At 48.9% G+C, this 24,259-nt stretch overlaps 1 protein-coding gene across 1 annotated transcript in view; it reads right to left on the reverse strand.

Annotated features, from left to right (window-relative positions):
• Positions 1-354: 354 nt before the first annotated feature.
• Tamm41 (TAM41 mitochondrial translocator assembly and maintenance homolog) overlaps positions 355-24,259 on the reverse strand; it is a 37,609-nt gene continuing 13,704 nt past the window's right edge. Inside the window, exons 4-8 of the mRNA XM_051155110.1 lie at positions 24,078-24,228; positions 13,652-13,797; positions 8,738-8,903; positions 7,399-7,461; positions 355-507 (exon numbers count right to left, since the gene is read on the reverse strand). Of these exons, the coding sequence (XP_051011067.1) occupies positions 431-507; positions 7,399-7,461; positions 8,738-8,903; positions 13,652-13,797; positions 24,078-24,228 (603 nt within the window). The 3' untranslated portion in view covers positions 355-430. The remainder of the gene's footprint in view (positions 508-7,398; positions 7,462-8,737; positions 8,904-13,651; positions 13,798-24,077; positions 24,229-24,259) is intronic.

Genomic DNA, 24,259 nt, shown 5'->3' on the forward strand with positions numbered 1-24,259 from the left:
GGGAGTCTTTCCAGGCTGCAAGTTCACAAGCACAGTGGCACTTGTCATGCCTCACTCTGTGTGTCCTCAAAGACAGAGCCTCTTACCCTACACGGACCACAAAGCACCCTCACAACTCTGTACATAGAGGACTTTTTTTGAGATGCAAAGTTCAAGTATAGTCAGGCATGGTAGCTCACACCTTTAATCCCAGCACTCAGGAGGTAGAGGTAGATGGCCCTCTGTGAGTTTGAGGCCAGCCAGGGCTACAAAGTGAGATCTTGTCTAATAAAAAAAAAAACCAAAAACCAAAACCCAAAAACAAACCCTGTTAAGTACGATGCAAACCTTGGTCTCTTCAATTTCAAGCAGTCGGAGTGACAAATAAAGCTCTATCAAAAAGCACGGAGCCATTTATTCATAGTCTACACATAACACAGAACCAGCCAAGTCAGGATGCTTTTCTCAGCCACCCTTTCCACATTTTGTTCAGTTTCCGTGAACTATAAACCACTGACTTCTTCACACCTGCAAGAGAAAAGAACCGTGCGTGAGACAATCTGAGCCCTGGCCGGTGGGCATGCAGCTGGAGGCCTAGTGCCACTGCTCAGAGGCTTGTCTTCAGTCGGGCTATGACGGGCTGACTGGGGCATTCTAGAAGACCTGTGGGTTGGAGGCTATTAAAGGCCAGAAGCAACGTGTTTCAGACTCTGAGGTGGGCCTCTGTTACGCAGTACCATGCTGCTCACTTGACTGGGCTTCCTGGGATAGCAAGTCTTTTGAGTTATGGGGTTCTGGCAGCCACTGAGTTTTTTTTTTTTTTTTTTTTCGACAGGGTTTCTCTGTGTAGCTGTTGTTGTCCTAGACTCCCTTTGTAGAACTAACAGCGATCCACCTGCCTCTGCCTCCTGAGTGCTGGGATTGAAGGCGTGTGCCACCACGCCTGGCCTGCCACTGAGTTTTATAGGTCTTTCCTAATGGAGGAGGCACAGCAGCTCGTGGCTTTCTGTGTGTCGCATGCCTGCCACCTGTCTGCCTACAACTAATGTTATTCCAACTGCTTCCTGCTTAGTGTACATGCCAGGTTGCTCTCTCATGCTTGGTTGCTCATCTCTCTCACAGAGCATTTAACCACCGCACAGTGCGTGTAGCAGATTCTCCTGCCTCCCTGCCTGGGCTGACAGCTCCCCCAGGACAGGGACTTTGTTCTAGTCACCCTATATCCCTTTCACCTGGTGCAGTGGCTGGTACACATCAGCACACAGTAGGTGCCTAGCTGAATCCTCTGACAACCGGCCCTCATAGCCCCCTCCCTTCATCCCACAAGATCCCAGAGAAGAGGCTCCGAGGCTTATGGGAAACACGAACAATGGGGTAAACAGAAAGCTAGCTCTTCGCCCTGCTGCGGATGGTATTAGGGATCGGACTTCCTTGTGCTGAAGGTGAGCTCTGGTTGGGGCTTGAGGGTGTGGCCTGAGGAACTGAAGTCTTTTTCTCTTTGAGCTGCACACCGTGGTCTGTGCTGTGGGTTAGAGGTGGCAGGAGTCATTCCAGGGAGCAGTCTTTTAAACTACCTGGCCCTGTTACTTGGATGCTGTCTGTCTGCTTAGAACCTGTGGGTACTGCAGGCAGTGACAGAGAGAAAGGCAGGGTTCTCAAAATCATTAGCAGACGGGCGTCTGGATGCATGCTCTCAGCTTGACATGATCTTATTGAGAAACTCGGGGTTTTTCACTGTCTCTACCCCTCTTAATTTTCTCCCTGGAGCAACAACTCTGGCCAGCCTCACCCACCTGAACACTAGGGCTGGAAGATCATTACATAAGGTGCAGTTTTCAGTTCCAGAGGAACCAATGAGAAGACAGAGCAGAAGTCAGGCAGTCAGTCACACATGCAAGGCTCATTGCAGCAAGCCCAGGCTGCTGAGTCATGGCTGGGAGCCGACTCACCTTCTGAAAGCTTAGTGACAAGCTCCTTGGAGCGTCAGGTAAATACTGATCGTGGCTGAGCAGCCCTGGGTGCCACACTCAGCTGCTTAGAGCATTAGAAACTTCCCTTGACTGAACAGAAAGACTGCAGCAGGGAACAGTGCTACAAAGAACACTGGGAAATGATTAAGAGGCCCCTGGATGGATGATGGTACAACAGTGACTCTCCCCTCTGGCCTCAGTTGCTCATCTGTAGGATGCTCGCCTAGGTAACAAAAGGTCCACAAGCCAGGCGTGGCTGTGAATCTGAGCTCCTCAAAGCTATGGGAATGTCTGCAGTGCAAGAGTTTATGTACCCTGCCATGCAGAAGGGCCGGGTTAGATTTTCACGGGCTCTGTCTGTAGCCATCTGACCCTGATGTGCGCAGTCCCACCAGGTTCTCACAGGAGCTGCGGTTTGCATCAGGTGAAGAAAGAACAAACAGAGTAATTTCAGCAAAGGTTTTAAAATTTTCAACCAACAATTTCCTACAACTGAAACAGACAGTGCTCTTCAAAGGACAGCGAGGGCTTCGGAGGCACGGGGACAGGTGGGGGAACCTGACTCCAGAAGTGATTCTATACAGAGTGCAGAGTGGCACCCCCAGGGCAGGAGTTGTTTGTGTTAGCTACAGCCAACAGGACTGCGGTCTAGGGGCTGGTGTAGTTCTGAGTGTCTGCTCAGCATGAAAGGGGCCCTGGTCTAATAAACAAAGACAGGCTGAAAGGAAGAAAAACAGCCATCTACACCACACATTGAATTCAGAAAGAAACCATTAGCGGACAGAATTGTCCCGCCAACACACCATAATTCTATATTCCCACCTTTGCTGAGGAAGTCAGTAGACCTCCAAACACTCACAGTGAGCTTCTATGTGGCCTGTCCACAAGGAAAAGCTCATCTGAGGCAGAGCTACAACTTAATTTGACAAGTTTTAGACTTAGTTGGGTATGGCAGTGCACACTTACTATCCTAAAATTCAGAGACCAAAGCCAGAAGAACAGGGTTCCCAGCAGCCTCAGCTACAGAGACCGTGTTAGAACTGAGGGAGGGAAGGAGAGAGGCAGGGAGGGAGAGAGAGAATGCTCAAGCTTGAGTGACAAACACATCATTAGAAAGATGATGTAAGACAAAAGTAACGATTGGCTCAACTGTGTTTCAGGAAAGGGCTGAGGAGCAATGAGGCATGCTGGGATATTTCTTTGGGACAAGACTAAACCTGTCTTGTTAATTCAGCTGACTCTTTTGAAGTTGGAGAGGGATCTGCCCCCAGAGCTAATGCTGATTGACTATAAAGACAGGTGGGGAAAATTAGACTCACTAGCCCCCCCAAGCCCCCCAGCACCTCAGAGGGTGGCCCCTCTGCCTCTGAGGCAGCACTCTGGGAACTGTGTCTCCCTTGTGCTTGCCTGCTTTACTCCTGTGTCCTGCACACTCCACTCTGGGCTCTTCTCTTGTCTGTGCAGCCTGGGCTTGGGCTGCAGGGGTCCCTCAGCTGGCTGGCTGGCTTTATCTCTATCTCTATCTGCTGGTCTCTCTGGCAACAGCTCTCCCTGTCTTCCTTGCATCCTTCAGTGGCTCCTCTCTGCCCCCAGGGAAGCTCTGCATCCCTTGAATGCTGAGTGCAGCATTGGGACCATCCTCGGTGCCGTTCTGGCTTATGTTTCTTTTTTTGTTTGTTTGTTTTTTGAGACAGGGTCTCTCTGTGTAGCCTTGGCTGTCCTAGACTCACTTTGCAGACTAAGCTGGCCTCAAACTCACATCGATCAACCTGTCTCTGCCTCCCGAGTCCTGGGATTAAAGGCGTGCGCCACCATGCCTGGCATCTGGCTTATGTTTCAGGCTGGTCACTGAGTCTCTCATTTCCTACCTTCTGGTCCTCACACCAGCTCACTCAGGCTGCTGTGGCTCAAAGTTTCCAGGCCAGGCAGAGACTCTATAAAGGGCTGCTGCTCAGACAAAGATAGATGGCTTAACTTGTCTTTTGTGAACAGAGATGTGATGCCCTCAACAGCAAAGCACTTTCTGCAAGGGCTAGGGAAATTGAAGAGAGCCCTGCGGCTCTGCTCTGCTAACAACAGAGTTGGAGACCAGCTCCTAAAGAAGAAGCTTCCACAGAAATGGGACAGAGCATTATCTGAGTTCAAACTAGAACATGCGTATATCTGACAGTGAGAAATGCAAAGGGAGGCCATGAAGATAGAGGGTCAGGCTGCTCAGGAACACACCACACTGCCATGCTTCTCAACACAGTCGGCAGGGTGTTTCCAGATGTCACACCATACACAGAGAGGCCAGGAGCAAGGTCACAAGACCCACAGACTGCAGGATCACCATTCTCTGCTGTTTCTGCTGCCTATGCACCCCAACAGTACAGTGCAGGAGGGAAGTGGGGTGGGGTGGGGTGGGGGGCTTGGAAGTGAAGCAAGTCCTTGCTGGGGAAGCAGCATAGAGCTCCCGGTGCAGAGCTCCACAGCCCTGCAGGAACCTGGGCGGCAGGTTCTGTCACCACTGCCCTCTGCTGGCAAATGGGAGAAATTAGTGGAGAAGGACCCAGGGCCTGTCTCAGGAGATGGTGCTGGGATTCACACTGATTTTTTTTTCCCACTTCTGTCTAGTCTTCACTATTCAAATAGAAAAGTAATTTTAGGTTTATTTGGGTGGGGCTCATGACAGTACTGTCATTCAGTTTTTACAGTCAGAGGCTGCTCCTCCAGTTAAGATATTGCCACAACTGAAGGTACTTTTATTAAAACCAGGCACATGATGGAACAGAGCCCTTCAGTTTCTCTGTTGTTTGGACCCAAAGGGCCACAAGGCTTTAAGTGACCAAAAGTTTAGTTTAACCCAATGAGAAGTGTAAAGCTTCTCATTGATTAAAGGAGGCCAATGAAGAAAATCAGGTTGGTTTTCCTACAATTTCCTACCCATGACTACAAAAAATTAAACATATGCACAAACTGACATTAACAGACAGAGATTCCGAGGCTAAGCCGGAGGATCCTCCTGGACTACACAGCAATATTCTGCCTCAAAACCCAAACAAGGGCTGCATGTGGCTCAGTCAGAGCACTCGCCTAGCATGGATGAAGCCCTGGATTTGGTCAGCACTAAAACCAGGTGTGGTGGTGCAAACCTGTTATCCCAGCACACGAGCGTGGAGACAGGAGGATTGAGAGTTCGAGGCTGGCCAGGGATATGTGATGCCCCGTCTTAAATATGATTATAAAAATCCTGACAGGATAACAGAACGCTGATACAGCCCTACCTATCTTTATTGCGTTGCAACAACACATCAGCTCAGAAACAATCCAGAATCCACTTCTGCCACCACGAAGCAAATCCCAGGCATTGTGTTATTATCCATAAGTATTTTAGCATGTCTTTCTGAAAGACTCAGATTTAAAAAGAAAACAGACCCAAATAATAGCGTTATCACAACTAAAAGCATTAAAATGTTCCTTCTAGCAGGGAAGCCCAGCTCAAGGAAACCAAAGGAGCAGCCAGCGCTGTGGGCACAACACAAGAGCCTGACTCACGCAAGCAAACCAACCAACACCCTCCCCCCCATGTCAGCCTTGCCAGACACCAGCAGGAGCAGCGGATAAAGGACTACCTTAGTTAGAAACACAAAGCTGCGCAGTGCTGAGTTGTGGGAGATCTTTTCTGCAGCTGACTTGGTGGTTAGTGCTGCTGAAACCTGGCCAGATCTTTCCACAGACCCAGGAGGGCAATGTTGCATGCTGCGAGCAGGGCAGTCTCACACCCAAGGAGCAGGTGCAGGGTGAAAGGTCACTCTGCATCATTTCCAGTAACATGTGTGTCTGTCTCCGTCCCCAGCTCAAGAGGCAGGAAGGCCAATGCCCACTTTCATATCCCGAGCAGCCAGCACAGGACAGATGTTCAACGCATGGGTCCGTGAACAAAGACAGAGCTACAAAAGGCATTTGCTTGATGATGCCAAGTGCTGGAAAGCGTGGGGAGAGAGGAGGTTCCCCACACCCTACTCATCAACAGAGTGACTTTAGTTGGCGACATCTAAGGCTATACTTGACGGGAGGGCTGGAAACAAAAAGTAAAGGAGCACGGTCCAGGAGAGTTACTCAGTGGGAAAGTGGTTGCAGTGTGTGTGATACCCAATACCCCAAACACACAGACGGACTTGCAGGGTCACAACTAAAGTTGAGAAACCTCCCAGAGAGCAGAGGAAAAGAGCATGAGGTAACACATATGAGACAAAAGGAGGAGCGAAACCCCTAGTCTAGGAGTGCTAGCATCTGGATAGAGGACTTTCAGAATGAAAACTTAAAAAAAAAAAAAAAAAAAAAAAAAAAAAAAAAAGGAAAAATGAAAGAATACTCTGGGTTTTCCCACTTAGAGAGATCAAACAGTCACGTCACAGCATGCCACCGGGACTCCACAGCCCGGGGAGAATGAAGACTCTGCAAGCTTCCAGAAAGAACACACACGATGGACTAAGGATCAAAATGGCTTTGAACTTCAACAGTAGTCCAGAAAGTGAGAAATTAATTGCAGTAATTATTTCAAAATTCTGTCCTCCCCCTACCCCTTGCTTAGAGACAGGGTCTTGTTATGAAGACAAGCATGGCCTTGAACTCGTGCTAGGATTATGGGTGTGCATCACCAAACCCTACAACCTCCAGGTTCGAAGGGAAATTATTTTTACTCTGTCCTAGATATTGACCACACGTGAGGGTAGGGAAAGGAGTTTCAAATACAGTCTCCAAATTAATTCTTTTTCAGGAACCTGCTCATCTAAATGACACTATGCACCAAGAGAGTGAAAGGCGTAGACAAAGAGGACCAGAAAGTCCCGACAGGGCAGAGGAAGACACAGCCTGGGCAGGGCGGGAAAAGCAGACCATGTGCCTTATCTCAGGGTTAAGTTTTCAATAGTGACTTAGCCCAAACTGCAAGTGTGGGAAGGAGGGAGCACATGAGCGGGCTGGCCTGGCAGGAGCATGGAGAGAGGGGAGGACGTGAGCGTGTGGCTAAAGCACTGCCTGCCAGTAGCACATAGGGAGCAGAAGAATGGCAACATAAATACATTACTCAGGAAACAGCAGTGAAAACAAAAATACCTTATTTACCAAGAGAAAGAAGGAGGTGTCTGTGAAAATGGGGCAAAGGGGAGGGAGCACCCGGCACTGCTGGTTTTGCAGTGCTTTGTAGGTGTGATTTCAATATAGAAAGTTGAGGAACAAACTCCACACAGGAGTTATTTGAGGAACTGAGAGGAGAGGCCAAGCATCCTGCTAGCGCGTCAGTTGGTGACTGAGCCTATGGTACTGCAGTGTTGGGGTGTATGGCTGTGAAGGGTCAGAACTGTACAAGGGAGATGCAGATGCAAAGCTTTGTGTTTCAAGCAACAGCATTGGTGCACTCCTGTCCGGCAGGTGCACCACAGGTGCCTGTTTCTGAAGCTCTTACCAGCAGTAAAAAGGCCTTTGGTGCTCTGACTGATGCTCGAAGGTCTGACGATTGATGAGACCCCTGCAAAACACAGAAACAGAAAGGGTACCAAGAGAAGCCCACCAGATAGAGGGCTGCCATCTTAGTGGTCTTAAAAACCTGGAACTAAACTTCCAGCTATTCAACAGAAGTAGTTGGAGGGTGCTGACCCTGTGGGAAGTGACACTGAAGAGCGTGTTGGAGCAGAGGCTGTCATCAGGCCCAGCAGTGTGAGCACTAGCAAAGGCCTGGACTGCTCGCAATGTGGCCTCCTTAAATCCAGAGGGGTGGTAGGTGACCCTCAAAGGTCACCGTAGGAATTTAAAGCTGCTTCTGTCTTCTACTTCTCAGTTCCAAGACGCAGGAAGATTTAAAGAGATCTTTCTTGTTTATCTAGCAGCAAAGCGTCTACCACAGAAGTAAACGAAGAGAGCATTTACCCTAAGACACAGGGCCCAGGCCTTCCCGACCCACCAACAGCCTGCCCTGGCTGCAGCGGAGCGAGCACACTCCAGCACACGGTGCAGCTTCCTGAGAGGGCCAGTGGAGCCACCCACCAAATTCCTCACGGCAAACTCCATTTCCAATGAACAAATATTTACTGAGGGAAATCGAGACAATGAATTCATCTGAGAGACAGGGTCACTTTCAGTTTTATAGTTATTTCTTCCCCTCCTGTCCTTTGCTACTCCAAAGAAGTGGGTCTCTCAAGAAAAGGTTGAGACTTTCTGTTGTTTTTAGAGACAGAGTCTTGCTTTGTGAGTTAACCTAGGATGATCCCGAGCTCACTTACGTAGCCCAAGCTGGCTTTAAACTACTAGCAAATCCCTTGCCCCAGCCTCCTGAGTGCTGGGAACATGGGTCTGCAGTGCCACACGGGGTTGGATCTTTTGATAAACATTAGGGAGGCCCTGGAGTGGATGTGGAGAAACACGACCTGAGGGCCCTGAGATGGTAGCTGGCTGGGCACAGCCTGGGACCAGTCAGAGAGAAGCTGGAGATGCCAGCAAAACAAAAATATCACTCTCTTTTCTTCTTCTCGGGCCACCACAAGGGACAGACACGTCTTTCAAATAATGTAGAAGTTAAGCTCTTAAAACCCAAATTGGCGTGGCTTCAGCCACTGGCCGTCGCTTTCCCATTGCTCGCTTCTGAGATTTGGAAAACCCTGAATTGTTCAAGCTTTTCTTCTCCCCAGACACAATCTCTCTCTTGGATCTCGTTAGGCAAGAAGGAAAAAAAATAATGTGTCTGAAGGACACAAAGGCTGCTTTTACCCACAGCCAGCCCTTGTGCAACACCAAACCCGTGCACACACCTAGCCGCACCACGTCAGCGCAGTCAGGGTCCTGAGCCACTTGCAGTAATGTCTCCTCCACATCCCTGTTTCTCCCAGGAGGGTCCATGATGTGATTGATTTGCTGCTGTAAGGTTCTGGGCAATGTCATCAGCTGAGTGAACAGTCCTTCTGGGCTTTTATCTATCTGGGAAAAAAAGAGAGGGATGACGTCTTTGTAAGCACCCTGAAGTCTAGACACAGTCAGACACATGGCTTCTATTTAAAAATCACATAAGCAAGAGTCTCATATTATGCAGGACTCCCATGTATACATCTGTACCTAAAAAAGGCTTTCCTTCCTCTGATGCATATACCACTTCTACATGAGATTTGAAGAAAAGTCTCTTTACATTTTATTTTATGTTTTGGTGTTTTGAATGAACGCATGTATGTGCACCGTGTGTGTGCCGAGAGCCCAGAATTGAGTATCAGACCCCTCAGAGTTAGAGTTATAGACAGTTTTGAGCCACTATGTGGGTGCTGGAAACTGAACCCAGGTCCTCTGCAAGAACAGCTCTTAAAGACTGAGCCACCTCGCCAGCTCCAGCAGAAACTTCTTTAGAGGGTCAGTTTCTGACTTGCAGTTTACAATGTCCTACTTAAGCCAGCAGCTAAAGGAGGCAGGGCTAAGCCAACGAGTCCAGATCCGATGCAGGGAGTCGGGTTCTCCTGCCCTCTGTGAATGCTGTGACCTGAATGTGTGCCCCTGCTCTGGGGGCCTCTTCCATACAATGCTGCACGTTACAAATGACTGCAGGGCTACACCGAGGCCAGTCTCACTCTAAGTCCTCTGGAACACAGAGAGTCAATTAGCAACTGACCAACATAACTTAGCTGTCATTACTTGCTCCATAGGACTGAGCTACTCAGCTGGTGCCGTTCTAATGTTGCCTAAGTACATTAAGTTGCTCAAGGACAAAGACATAAAGGAAACTGTTTATTGCCTGGAGATCACTGAAACAAAAGTTAGCCCACCGCTGAGACCAGACGAGCTCCCCAATACAGTGTATTTTGTTTCAAAGAATTAAAAAAAAAAAAAAAAAACATGGAAGCTACCTGCGAGGGATGCTGCCGACTCCATGCAGAAGCAGCAACTCTTGCCTCAGCAGCTCCTTCACAGTATTTTTCAAGTAAGGATCTGCCTTGAATTCTTTTAACCAATGTTTAGGTTTTAGGATGAAAGAAAAGAAGAGCTTCCAGGGCAGGTGAGATGGCTCAACAGCCTGGTGACCTGGTCCACTCCCAGGACCCATGCCAAGGCAGCAGCAAACCAACTCCACAAAGTCATGTGGGATCATGTAAGTTCAGGGCCACCCCAGCCTCCATAGTGAGTTCCCCAGGGCTACACGGTGAGCCCTGTCTGTAAACAGTAACAACAAACAGCACAGAACAGTCTTAGGAGGAGGGCCTTCATCCTACTTGTTGGCTCAGCGCCCTCTGAGAGCTGCCCTCAGGCGTGGACAGCTACCTGTATCCACTAAGTGGGGAAACGCAGGGTAAAGACCCAGCCTCCTGCCCGGAGCTCTATAGCACCCTCACAGAGCCAGAGGGAGCCACTGGGTGCAGATGCCCCAAACATGAAGACTGGCACTAGGAGTGTTCCAGTGAGCAAACTCCTCAGAGGCAAGTGTGAACTCACACTTTGAAGATGTAAGGTGTGGTGGCCATTCTGTGTGCCTTGAATAATCTGCAGTGCTCAGCCACTTGGTCATTTTGACGATGCAGTTAACACTTAGGTGAGTAGAGTATGAATAAGCTGATCCCCCCATCCTAGTAGGGAAGGCTCGTCTACCAGCTGAAGGATACAGGAGAAAAGCCCAAGGTCCTTTGAGGAAGGTGGTCTGCCTCTAGACTCAAGGCTGTAGCGCTTGCCTCTTCCCTGGGTCTCCAGCCTGCTAGCCTGCTCTACAGACTGGAATTCGCCTCACAGATCCATGAACTATAAACTGGTCTCTCTCCTACCCATTTCCATCACCCAAACTGTGCGATCTCTCTAGACAGCCCCAGCAAAGAAAGTGTTGATGGCCCTCATCCTGTCCCCAGGACGTCTGGCCTTTACAAGAACTAAGTGACTCCTAGTGGGTTACAGCACAGACTGCAAACCCCAGCAAGCCGAAATCCTGAGGCAGAATCTACATCCCTAGGTGCAGCAGATTATCTGAGAGTCTCATAGAGCCACAGCTGTGTGTGGGGCTATCAGCCTGGGGAGCAATGGACTGCTCTCCATCCCTGCTGGGAAAGAGGGTCAGAATCAGCTCAGAGTCAACAACAGTCAGTCCGGCGGCGGTGGTGGTGGCGGCGGTGGTGGTGGTGGTGGTGGCGGCGGCGGCGGCGCATGCCTTTCAATCCCAGCACTTGGGAAACAGAGGCAGGTGGATCTCTGTGAATTCGAGGCCAGCCTGGTCTACAAAGTGAGTACAGGAGAGCCATGGCCACAGAGAAACCCTGTCTTGAAAAACCAAACCAAAAGTAACAAGTTATACCTTGGGGCTTATCTCAAGGATGGGTTCGTGTTTACAACCCCTGTGATGAGATGTTTGAAGCAAACAGGAAACTTGGATGTCATGTTTGTCTACCATATCAAAGGCAGAACGTCCTTCCCTTCTTCTCTCTCTCTCTTTTTTATAATTAAATTTTAGTTATGTATGGGTATGGGTGCACATACCACATGGGCATGTGGCGGCCAGAGACAACTTGTGGAGGTGGCTCTCTCTTTCCACCATGTGGGCTCCTGGGGCTTAACTCTCTCTGGTCATCAGGCTTGGAAGATGTCTTTACCCACTGAACCATCCTGCCAGCCCAATCAATTAAATAGCATTAATGTCACCTGGTGAGCAATATAAGGTCGGAATAGCAACAAATGGTCTAACGAACCAAAGTCCTCAAGACCTGGCATTGCCTTGGCTCCTGAGTGCTTCCTCAAGGAGTCTAACACAGGTGTGGCTGGTCTTTTTTTATTTTGTGGGTTCTTTTTTCCACTCTTCATATTCCCCTAGTTTCACCCCCTAACACTAGATAGGAAAGAAACAAGGATAGAGGGGAGAGATGAATTAGGAAAAACCCCTAAATCTAACTTCTTTGTTTTTTGTTTTTTCTTTGACCACGGACTGTACTAGCAAATCGCAACCAACCTCACTAAATGACCAACAACCACTGGACCCTGCCTCTCGGGGCCTTCAAATTTATACACCCTCTGAAAAGTTCCCAGAGTTCTAAATGTCATACTATTTCAAAAATTATCTGCAGCTGTCAAAACCACACTTCTGCTCAAGAATGAGGCAAATCATAGTCACCTACTGCGGACAATCTGAAGCAGCCTTATATCCCTACACCTGGGATTAAAATGAAAACACATTCTTATAATATTTTTTTGTTTTTAAAGAAACTGAAATTCCAAACTGCCACTACACACAGGAACCTTTGACACAGCCATCTTACTGCTGCACTGCTCACCCTAGCCAGAAAACAGAACCAGCTGTGCTATTCACCCGCAGACGAATGGATGAAGAAAGTCTACTACAGGCTGGCATGTAGGCCCTGCACGCAAACAGCCCAGGTTCGAGCTCTAGCCCGATACAAGCAGGGCATGGTGGCACAAGCCTGAATTCTGGCACTCTAGAGAACTTAGGATCATCCTTGACTACATAGGGACTTGAAGAACAGCCTGAGCTGCCATTGACTGCCTAAAATAGTAAGAAAGAAAGAAAAGAAAAAAAAAAAAAAAAAAAAAAAAAAAAAAAAAGAAAGAAAATGTAGCACAGATATTCAATGGAACCATAAAGAAATATGAAAACATGGTAACTTCAGAAAAATGGACGGCTGGAAATAAGGCAGCCTCACTATGACGAGAGGCATCTTAAGGAAAGTGGAAGTAGAGAGGGTATTGGGAGTCCATGCGGTAAGAGGCAGAATGGTGGCTACAAAGTGGGTGAGGGTACTCAGAGCGTGCGGGTGTGAAAGAGAACAAAGTATAAGGACATGTGTATGCATGAAAATGCCAATGAAGAATGTTATGTTGTTAGCTTAAAAACTTAGCAGATAGAAGCTGAGTCTCGCAGCCAAACTTTGGGCAGAGCTCAGGGAGTCCTGTGGATGAGTGGGGGGATAGAAGGACCCGGAGCAGACAGGAGCACCACAAAAAGACCAACAGAGCCAACAAATCTGGGTCCAGGGGGGCCAGCGGAGACTGATACACCAAACAAGGACCACGTATGGACAGGGCCTAGGCTACCCACTCAGATGTAGCCGATGGGCAGCTCAGTCTCCATATGGTCCCCTGGTAAAGGGAGCAGGGGCTGACTCTGCCATGGACTCTGTTGCCTGCTCTTTGATCAGTGGGGCAGCCTTACCAGGCCACAGAGGAAGAGGATGCAGGCAGTTCTGATGAGACTTGATAGGCTGGGGTCAGTTGGTAGGGGAGAAGAGCTCCCCCTCTCGGAGGACTAGGAGAGGGAAATAGGGGGGAGGGGAGGGGGAAAGGGAGTGTGGGACTGGAAGGAGATTGGGGGGACTACAACTGGGATGTAAAGCGAGTAAAATTTTTAAAAAAATAAATAAAAGTTAAGAAGAAAAAAAATTAGCAACAGTAAAAAGACAGTTCCTGCCACCAGCCTCTGGCCCTGGCCTGCAATTCCAGCTTCCTGGAGGGCTGAGGCAGGAAGACTGCCAGGTTTAAGGGTTCTAGGGCACTGGAGTGAGTTCAGAACCATCTGGGGCAACTTAGAAAAACCCTGTCCCAAAATAAAAAGAACCAGCAGGGTTGGATGTAGCTCAGGGATAGGATACTTTTCTAGTGTGTGTGAGGCACAGGTTCAATTACGCCTACAACAGAAAACGTAAGTAAATACTAGCGCGTCCTTTGGTAGTGTAGGAATCAGGGCCGCGCACACTCACCTCCAGTTGGCCTTGCTGCATTTTATACACCACCTGGGGGTCGTCCTGTAATATGCTCCCGTAGAGCTCCCTGAAATGGGCTACGTTGGGCTTCACGATGTTCAACACTTTTGCTTTTTCCTCACCGATCACCATGCGAAAGTCACCTAGTTAAAACAACCAGGACCGTCAGTGTTCCTCCAAGAATCCACACCCTGACCCGTCAACAATGGTGGCTCACTGCTGGAGTGTGGCAGGATCCCTTAGCAGATCACATCTTTTCTTCTTTAAAATGGCCATCACGGTTTACGAGGAATTGGAGAGTTGGGGAGAAAGAGCCTTTGAAGTCACAAGACACTGTACAGTGTTAGCTAAAGCCCAGGCATCTCATCACACAAGGACACTGGCCCGACCATTGGAGGGATTTGCTTCTCCAGTAATGGAAACCTCGGCGCTGATGACAAGCATTACGAAAACCCGTGGCCAGTTGTTGACTATTTAGGTTCCCAGCACCCCTGGTAGTTCACAACCGACCACCTGTAACTCCTCTGACGCCATCTTCTGGCCTCTGAGGGCATTGCATACACACGATTCAAAGACCCACATGTAGGCAAAACACTTATTCACATAAAATAAATCTTTAAACAATTCAAGTAGGGAGAAATGAAGAATGTTAATGCTTGCTACAGGATGAATTGCGGGGGGGATGACAAAATAATTTCTCTGAAAGAAAAAGAGCAACTTCTATTTTGTTTACTTTTGGCCTTTGGAGTCAGGGCAACATAGAAGCCTAGGTTGGTCTCAAACTTGCTGCGTAACCCAATTTGTCCTTCAATTCCTGCTCCACTGGGGTTCTGGGCACACACCACCACATACACTGTAGCAACCTCTGCTGCAAATGAGAGGCGACTGCTCTGTCAATCCTAGAGGGAAGACTGGTACAATGGAGTGACTGAGTGAACGCAAGAGGCTGTTGTTATGTGCCGCACGGGTGGAGCACCTTCCTGGCTGGCACAGGCTGGACTCTCCGCTGAAGTGCCATGAGTGATGTACTGAAGCCCTCACTGGGCAGACGGATGCCACAGCTGCTGAGGAGGCCCCTGGGAGTAGGATGGTGAGAGAACTTGTCACTCAAAGGAGGTCACTTTGGGGTTGGTGGTGAAGAGTGCACTGTTGGTAATTATATCAGAACCTATGTTACCTTTGCCAATTCTTTTTTTTTTTTCTTTCTGGGAGTAGAAGGATTCTAAAAGGCTATGGCCTGCCATAGTGGAATTTCCTTGAGCAAACCTGTTGGCTTGTTGGGGAAAAGTAAAATCATGCAGCTGTCTACACTGGAATGAGTGTGGCATGTCTCCTTCCAGGCTCCTGTTGGGGAGTAGGGGTGTAGTCTCTACTGTGAGGAAAGGGAGTGGAAACTACCCTACCATGGCCTTTGGCGTGATTATGATTAGACAGGATCATCATGGTGGAGTCCCCAGGACTGGATGAGGGGCCTCATAGTCTACTGCACAGAAGATATACATAAACCTGCTCCATCCCATGTGTCATCTTGGCACACTGCCAGCAAGGTCACCAGATGAGGCCCTATGACCTTGGCCAGAACTGGGAACCAAAGCAAACATCCTTTCTTAGTAACTGCCTCGCCTATGGCACTGGGCAAACAGCAATACCAAAGAGACACTAAGGCCCAACAGCATGCACCGTGCACCATAGAGTGGAGTAAGACTCGCTGGCTTTTTAAGCATCAAAGGACCAACTTACATTATACAGTGATGGGCATGCAGCTGAGGAAGGTGAGCTTCAGAAAAGCAGCCTCCTACAGAGCCTGCGGAAGCTGGGGTTGGTGCAGACGGAGCCTGCCTGTGCGAGTCTAGAAGTTGCCTATGTTCGGCTGCATTTGCTTTTCCTCACTATTTACTATTTACTGTGAGTCACACAGTACACGCCGAGGGATTGCTAATGAGGGTGTCTCAATACTCCTGTTGACATCACAATTTGCTGAAGTCCTTCTGGAAATAAGTTAATCAATAAACCCATATCTGGAGAGCAAGCCTGGAGTGGAGAGTAGGAGATGGTGTCCTCTAGTGGCTGCCTAGCAAGCACTGGTGCCTGAGATCTCTTAGGTTGCACGTTAACATGCTACATGTAACATACAAAACAAAACATCCTGCTCATCAGGCCGAGGGAACAGCCCAGCCACTGAGTACTTGCCTAGCACACACAGGCCCTAGTGTGAGGGTTTAGGCTGGATCTCTCCCCTACACGGAAAGAAGCCCATGTGTTGAAGGTCTGGACTGTGAGGGTGCTAACTTGTCAATGGGTAGTTCCACTGATGAGCTCACACTTTAAATGGGCTATTCAAGAGGCACGCCTGCGGAGGGAATATTCTGTCTCTGGCGGCGTGTCCTCTCTCCCATTCCTGGTTGCCATGAAATGAATGGCTTTCCCTCACAGTGATGTCCTCCGACGCTGCTGCCTAACCATAGGCCTAAAAGCAACGAAGCAAGCTGACCACGGATGGAAGCCTCTGCAACCACGAGCCAAGATATGTCTCCTCATTTCTGCTCATTTTGTCTGATTAATCCCCACCCCGGCCCACCCAGTTCCAACAGTTCATTGCAGCATTACTTATAAGGAAACAGCTGTACACCGCGATGGCACGCCCGTGCTCTGCAGGTACATTACCACTAAAACGTAGTCATCTTACACAGCGCGATGGCAATGATTACACAATAATGGGCGGGAAAAATCTGACAAAAATATATAAAACGAGGGGCTGGTAAAGTGGCTCAGCCATTTGAGAGTGCTCGCTGCTCTTGTGTAGGGCAGGGTTTGGACTTCAGCACCCACTCAGTGGCTCACAACTGTCTACAACTCCAGTCCAAGAGGATCTGACATCCTCTTCTGGCCTCTACAGGCACCAGGCATGCATGTGCTACACACACACAAACATACAGGCAAAACACTCATACACATAAAATGAAAATTTAAAATCCTTTTAAAAAATATATACAAAATAAGGCAATGATACGACCTAAATTGAAGGATGGCAGCGGCAGAGTGCTTGCCTACAACCAGCAAGGCCTAGGCCTCTAGCCTTAGCACCACAAAGGCATGTAATGGTATTTCTCAATCATTTAATTATGTCCATGTGTGTGTGAATGCACCCATGCCATGGCATGTATGTGGAGGTTAGAGGCGTCCCTCTCTCCTCCTCCGAGCCGAGGCAGGGCTCTCTTGTTTCTGCCACACTGTGCGCACCAGGCGGGGAGGTCCCTGGGCTCCATCTCCCCCTTTACCAAGGAACACTGGGATTACAGATGTAAGACACTTCATCTGGCTCTTTCAGGGATGGACTCAGGTTGCCAGGTGCTTGAGGGAAGCCCCTTTACACACTAAGATCTCACCTGCCTGGTAACAGGCTTTTTGTGTGTACAAGCGTTACACATGCTCTCCCATTCCAAGTCTGACGGGTGAGGGGACTGGGATGCCCAGACATCTGCCTCTCCGTGCCAGGGTGCCCATGGCTGAGGCAGCGGCTTCCCTCTACTCTGTCATTTCCCTCTCTTCTGACACGGTGGTATATCTCAACATTTGAAAATGCATGGGACACATGGCTGAAATGACTTATCAAGTGTGAGTGGAATGGTGGCTGGATTAGTGTGCAATCCACGTGCCTTTTTATGTGTGGGTACATGCACAGACATGCATGTGAAGGCTGGTTGGCCACTGTCCTCTGTTGCTCTCTAATTTATTTACTGAGCAGGGTCTCCACTGGACCAGGAGCTTACCAATTCCAGGTCATCCTGCTAGGGGATGGGGGAGGGTCAGGGCAGACTACAACAGCCACCACACCTGCCTGCTCTTTACAAGGGTTCTGAGGATTCAAACTCTGGTCCTAACACTTGCTCAGCAAGCACTTTACCCACCAAGTCCTCTCCCCACCGTCTTTATGCTTTTATGACATTAAAACAACAACAGCAGCAGCAGCAGCAGCCGCCGCTGCCGCCACCATATAGGGGCTGAAAACATGTTTCAGTGGTTAGGAACACTGGCCGCATTTCCAGAAGGCCCAGGTCCCATTCCCAGAACCCACATGATGGCTTACGACCACCTGTAACAACAGCCTAGGGAATCCAGTGGCTTCTTCTGGCCTCCAAGGGCACTGCATGCATGAGGTACATAGACATATGTGTAGGCAAACACATAAAACATAAAAATAAATACAAAACAAGATAAAAATTTAACAGAAAATACAAAAGTGGCCTCTCGATCATTACAGGACTGAGACATCGGCTGACTCTGGGTCTGAAAAGACTAGCCTGGAGTATAAGACCAGCTCGGGTCATTTCTTCCCTTTCTGTAAACTCAAGTTCTTACGCGTGAGGCAGTAACTTTATAATGCAAGGGCTGGACTTGACCAAACTGCAGGAGCAAGCTAACCCAAACTCTCCCATGAAGTGATGGCTGAGATGAAAGGTCTCAGAAAACACTCTGGTCTCCAAGAACAAGGACTGGGCTTGTTCGGCTCTGGATCCTTGGCCACTTGGGAGGTAGGCCGTCTGGTGCAGGCAAGGTGCAGCCAGCCATCTGCGGAGCTACACTCTCCCACAGCAGTCCTGCAGCAGCAGCTCGAGCCCAAGGGAGGTGAGCAAACTGGTGGGTTACTCATCTCTTCAGGATGGGAGTGAATAAGACAAGGGCACAGCATCCACATCTGAAGGTTATGAAGGTTTCCTCCCTTCAGAAATCCCTCTGCAGCCAAACACAGGCACTGAGAGAAACAGACCTACTGCTTTTTATTTTGTGTCTCTGCTGATGGTTTTACCCCTTGGCTCTTCTACCCAGGGAGCTGTCAGGATAAGCAACAGAGGGAAAATCTGTCTCGGACTTGGGCAGGAGCCGAGCTTTGAGGCTTGGAAACCCCGTGTAGCTAGCTGGCCAGCACCGTGACTCAGACGTGCTGAACAAGGAGGACGGAGCAGCTGCACAGTGCAGAGTCTGGCTTTCAGGAGAGTGATGCCCCATGGGGATTTGAGTCAAGTTATTTAATCTTCCTGAGGTAGAAAGATCCCAAGTTCTAGGTTAGCCTGGGCTACAGTGAGGCTATAGTACCTCAAAAGACACACTCTCACAATCTCCATCTCTACTGGGTAGTTTATGTTAACTTGACACAAGCTAGGATTGTCTGAAGGAGAAAACCTCAATTGAGAAAGTGCCTCCATCAGATCTGGCTGTAGACAAGCCTCTAAGGCATTTTCTTAATTAGTGATGATGGGGGAGGGCCCAGCCCATTGTGGGTGGGGCCATCCTTGGGCTGGTGGCCCTGGGTTCTATAAGAAAGCAGGCTGAGCAAGACAGTAAGCAGCATCCTTCCGTGGCCTCTGCATCAGCTCCTGCTCCCAGCTTCCTGTCCAGTTTGAGTTCCTGTCCTGATGTCCCTGGATGATGAACAGTGATGTGGAAGTGTGAGCCTTTATATAAACCCTCTCCTCTCCAACTTGGTGTTTCCTCACAGCAATAGTAACTCTAACTAAGATACCACCTAAGCCAGCTTCCTGCTCTGTAAGATACCTCAACCACACCAGCCTCAGTTCTTTCAGGTTTAAGTTGGGAAACAGATGAAAGAACGTTTGTTAAGCAGTCAGCAGATACTGCCGGTAAGAAAGGGCAGTGGGTAGGCAACGCCCTTGGTCTTAAGTAACAGCTACTAGTTACCTTTGCCTTTTTACACTAACTGCAGTAGCAATGTCATTTCAGTACAATGAGTATTTGGGTAGCTACTAAGTACCAGAAGCTGCACTGGACCCTGGGGAGACACAGATGCTAGCTCTGTGCAGCAGGCAACGTGCAAAGGTTTCAGAGCAGGTCTGTATGTGGCAGTGTTTAAGGACTGCAGCTTGACCAGGATCTGCTTTGGCAGAAATGAAACATCTACTTTTCTAAGAAGTTTCTGAGCTCACACAGCAGACAATGCACTCACTTGAGGTGACAACTCAATATTTTTAGTATGTCTAAGAGCAACGAAATCAACCTAAGAACATTCTGTACTCTCGACACAAACCCTGAGCCATTAACAGTCACCCACCATCTCCGTCACCCCCTACATACCCCTGCCTCAGGCAGAGGCTGACAGGCTGTCTCTGCAGACTTACCTAACTGGCTACCCAGCTCAGGCTGGCCTGGGAATCACGATCCTCCTACGTTTGCCCTGTCATTCCTGGCTCTTCAAGTGCTGTCCTACTGAGCTCTGGTGCAGAGCATGCCGAGGGGCTGCTGACAGACACGCTTCCCCTTCACCTCAGACAAATGCAACATGGCTGAGCACAGGGAGGAGGAATGAAGAACCAGGCTCACTATACGGCTCAGGCCAGGACCTTTCGCCCATCCTCAGATGCAGTGAGCACCTACTGCGCAGGTATCAGGTATGAATGACAAGCATAGGAAGGGTCCAGTGTCTGCACAGTGTGTTGGACATAAACATACACACGTGATAAAAAGACATTTTTTGGGGGTGGGGTCTCATACTAGTGGTTGAAACAAAGGCTAAAGATAAACCAAAAAATTAAGATACATACCTGTATCCAACCAAAAAGCGAAACAGAACAGAAGCAGAGGAAGGTACTAGGGTGCCAGCACAGGTCAGAGGCCTGTCTGCCACCAGAGGGAGACCTGAGAAGACCCATGGCCATGCCTTTGCTGAAGGATCGACTTCTAGGCGCCCCTTAGCTCTGACTCAGCAGCCAGACCCCAGCACACAAATGTAGCTGGGACCCACAGTTTGTAATCCCAGAACTAAAAGACTCAGGCCCATGACAAAGTGATGGTGGGAGGAGACCTCCCAGGAGGCCACAAGTAGCTATGTGTACACCTGCAGCTCAGGCTGGGGTCCTGTCACCCAGTCCCAGCACCCATGACCCCGGCCAGGCCCTGGTGATGAGGTCCACACAAAGTGGGCCCTTTGCTGGCTCTCTGCAGAGCCCACCACTTGCAGGTCTCCTCTTAGCTCTGGCATTGAAGGCAGCCAGCTCTCTCTCACACAAGCACCTGGCAGTCTTGTCATCCCTAAAGAGCTAGAAAAACGGGGTCCATCAACCCTCTGGCCTAGGTGCTCGCCTAATATTGTCCAACACTTTCAACAAGCATTTGTGTAGAGCTTATGACTGACAGTTCAACACCAGCTTGGAGACAGACTCCAGGCAATCAGTGGCCCCTTTGCCCTTTCCTACCCAGTAATTTATACAAATGGACTTGCATGAACTATCAATAAAAATTATGAAGAGGGCTAAGTGTCAAGCACTGACTGGTGGCATAAACGACAGGGCCCTAGCCTGAGGAAGTCTATATAACCCACATAAATAATGAGAAGCAACAGCTATAGATGAGATAGTCAGTGTAGCTTTGTATTATCTCATCTTTATAATATACATATTTCTGTTTTCAAAAAAAAAAAGGAGGGGGGTCTTTGAAAGGATTAAGCACCCACAGAAAGGCTACCAGCTACTAGATAAAGGGTGTCGGGTTGCTAGTCTGTGTGGGCCTCAGTTCTTGCATCTGTAGAATGGTGCAATAACACAATACCCAAATGAAAAGTCATTGTTTGATTAGTTATCATCTCTGCAATCACTGGGGCTATTCCCATTGCATAACAATGCCATTTTCTCCTGCCGTAGGCACAGGCTCCAGGCACGCCAGCAGATTTCCTTCCAAACATCTCCTTGTCTGTTTCATGTGCTGGCATTTTTCTTTTATAAAGATTTGTGTTTGTTTTGTGTGTGTACATACATGTGTGAGTACAGGTGCCTTTGGCTGCAAGAAGAGGGTGCTGGGCCCCTGAAGCTGGAGTCATAGGTGGTTCTGTGTTCTGGGAATTACACTTGAGTCCTCTACAGAAGCAGGATGGGCTGAGTTGTCTTACTGACCCTGTACAGCAGAATTCTATCTCCAGCTTCTTAAGGCAGGGATATGGTCCAGTGAATGCTAGACCAGGATCCGTGCCAGAAACTGGTCATTTTAGTACTGTGAACCTACATAACAAAGCTCAAGGGGACCCTGTCATGCATTAGGAGGCTCTCTTCTGTCACTGCTCAGGACTACTTAATGGCTTGGCAGCTACCTCATCTTCCTAATTCTTCCTTACCTGCCATTTATGGGAATGCTGCCAGCAGAGTGGGCCTCAGTGCCACCCAAGCTGCACAGGCTTATTGCTATTCCTGCTAATACTGGCTGAGCTTGCCTTTGCCAGTAAGTACTGGCAGGAACCTGTCCAAGCACAGTGAACTGTCCCCCGCGCCCAGGAAAAACATTAAACTTCACAGCTTCCAACTTGGAAGACTATAAAATGGGGCAATTTAAATGCTGGAACGTTCTGAAAACTTGGGAGATTTGGATATTTGCCAAAGGGATAGAAACTGAGCAGTTCAAGGACAGTGGGTTCTCAGAAGCCCCAAAGACAGGAGGAAACCGAGCCCTTCAACACACTGCCCGGGGCGGTCCGTGGTGAGGTCTCCCTGTGTAGCCGGATCCTCCCTTTGCTCACTAGTTTAGTTCCAGAAGAAAAACCAGCTGCAAATTTGGGGCAGTTTGAAGGTTCACTTAAGAAAATGGGGGTGGGGTGGGGGATAGGGGCAGGGAAGGGATCGTGGTGCCCGCCTGTAATCCCAGGAGGTAGAGGCAGGTGGTATTGAGGTTAAAGGCCATCCTCAGCTACAAAGCAAGTTCAAGGCCAACTGCTGTTACAGGAGACCTGTCTCCAAAAAAATACATTTTTAAAAGGTCAAGACCTAGGGTTCAGTGTTGGAGTCTGTGTTCAAGAGGCAGGGGGCTCTGGGCTCTATTCTCAGGGGCAAAAAAGGAAAGAAAACAGTCCATCAATAGGTGAAAACTGTTATATAATTTCAGAAACTTCAGTCAAGGTTCAACATTTACAGATAAGTACTCCCAGAATCCACCCAGCATGACGGTGACATTTATTTTATGGGAATGATGGAGTGACTGCAATGCTATAGGCCAAACACAGGAGTCCCGTATCGGCCCACAGTCAGCCAGGCAGAGAGGATGGGGGCCCTTTTCCTTTCCAGCAGAGTTTAGAGGAGGAAACTGGGCTACTAAGAGGCTGTTCCGACTCACGCTCCCAGGCCTGTTCATGTGGTGTACAGCGAGACCACTCTGCCTCTGTGCTCTCAAGGGGGTGGGACATTGCCAGGTAAAGTGAGAGGCTGCCAAGGCAGAGCTGAGCCCATTTCCTTTCTCTCCAGCTACAATTATAGCTGTGCTGTGAGGGATGAGTTTTAGGAAGAAGACTGGAGAACGGGGCCTCTTAAGTCCCTCATGGCATCACATTTCTACGAAACCTTATCTGCACTGGGCTTCAGGGAATAGGCGCACCACTGCTGTGTGTTCAGAGTTCCTTGATGTAAACACTGGGAAATGGTATTTATTTAAGGGAGTCATTTTCAAGCCTTTTTCTCTTTTTGTGGTTGTGGGGACTGAACCCAGGGTCTTGCTTGTGTGACTCAAGTGCTCTGCCACTGGCTATACTCTCAGCCCTCAAACTAAAATATTATATATTTTAATTTATGCAGTGTGTGTGTGTGTGTGTGTGTGTGTGTGTGTGTGTGTAAGTCAGAGAACAACTCATCAGAATTGGTTCTCTTTTCATGATGTGGGTCTCATCAAGCTCCGTGGCACACACTCCTACTCACTGAGCCACCTGCTGGCTATAAACAACTCTTTTAAAGCATCATTTTTTTTAAAGATCTGTGTGTGCAAGTGGTGCTGGGATGGAACCAAAGCATGCTGGGGAAGCACCTTGCTGTCCCCTGTAAAGAACCCTACTGCGCTCAACAGGTGACTGTGATATCCCCTTGCAGTGAGGGTAAGACACAAGACTCTGTCCCCAGTGGCCCTCTTGACTTTACTGAGGGTTAGGGGGCTTTGCCAAGGTGGAAGGACGCATTGGTGGAAAGGAAAAGTAAATGAGTATTTAGGCAAATAGTACACAAATGATCCATGGTGGAGAAAGGAAAGCTGCACTGTCACTGGTACAGCGGAGTGGAGTGTGGAAAGAGTCCGAGGTGGCGGCCAAGTCAAGGATGGTGTGAGAGGCAGCAGCTTATGTGTGCAAGCTTCACACATGTAGACATGACACGAGCCAGAGAACACTGCTGGCATGAAGATAATCTTACTCTTAGGAAACACAAACTGGTGTGTGTGGCCTATCTGGGAGAACACAGTTCCAAAATAGGGGTGGGGTGGGGTGGGCAGATGGTGCATGCAGAGAACACCGCAGGCAGCAGTTCTCAAACTGTGATCCCTGGAGGAGCACTGGTCACCCACAAACTGGTTAGAGACGCATGTGCTTGGGCCACACCACAAATGTACTAACAGCTGTCTGGTACCGTAAACTCTCCCTGGGGATGGCCCGGGCATGTACCGTACAGACCTGAGTAGGAGAGCCCAGCAATCTCTATGAAGAGGTCTTCCTCGGAGAAGCTTTCTGGCAGCATGAGGCAGGCTGTGGTCACCGCGCTCTTCAGGTTTTTATCCAGGGCGGATCTAAGAGCTGTGTTCTCGTTCATGGACACGATCTTCACCTGGAAACAGCAGACTGTTCAGAAGCAGCAC

This window comes from Acomys russatus, chromosome 13, assembly GCF_903995435.1.
Source record: "Acomys russatus chromosome 13, mAcoRus1.1, whole genome shotgun sequence".
NCBI classification, from domain to species: Eukaryota; Metazoa; Chordata; class Mammalia; order Rodentia; family Muridae; genus Acomys; species Acomys russatus.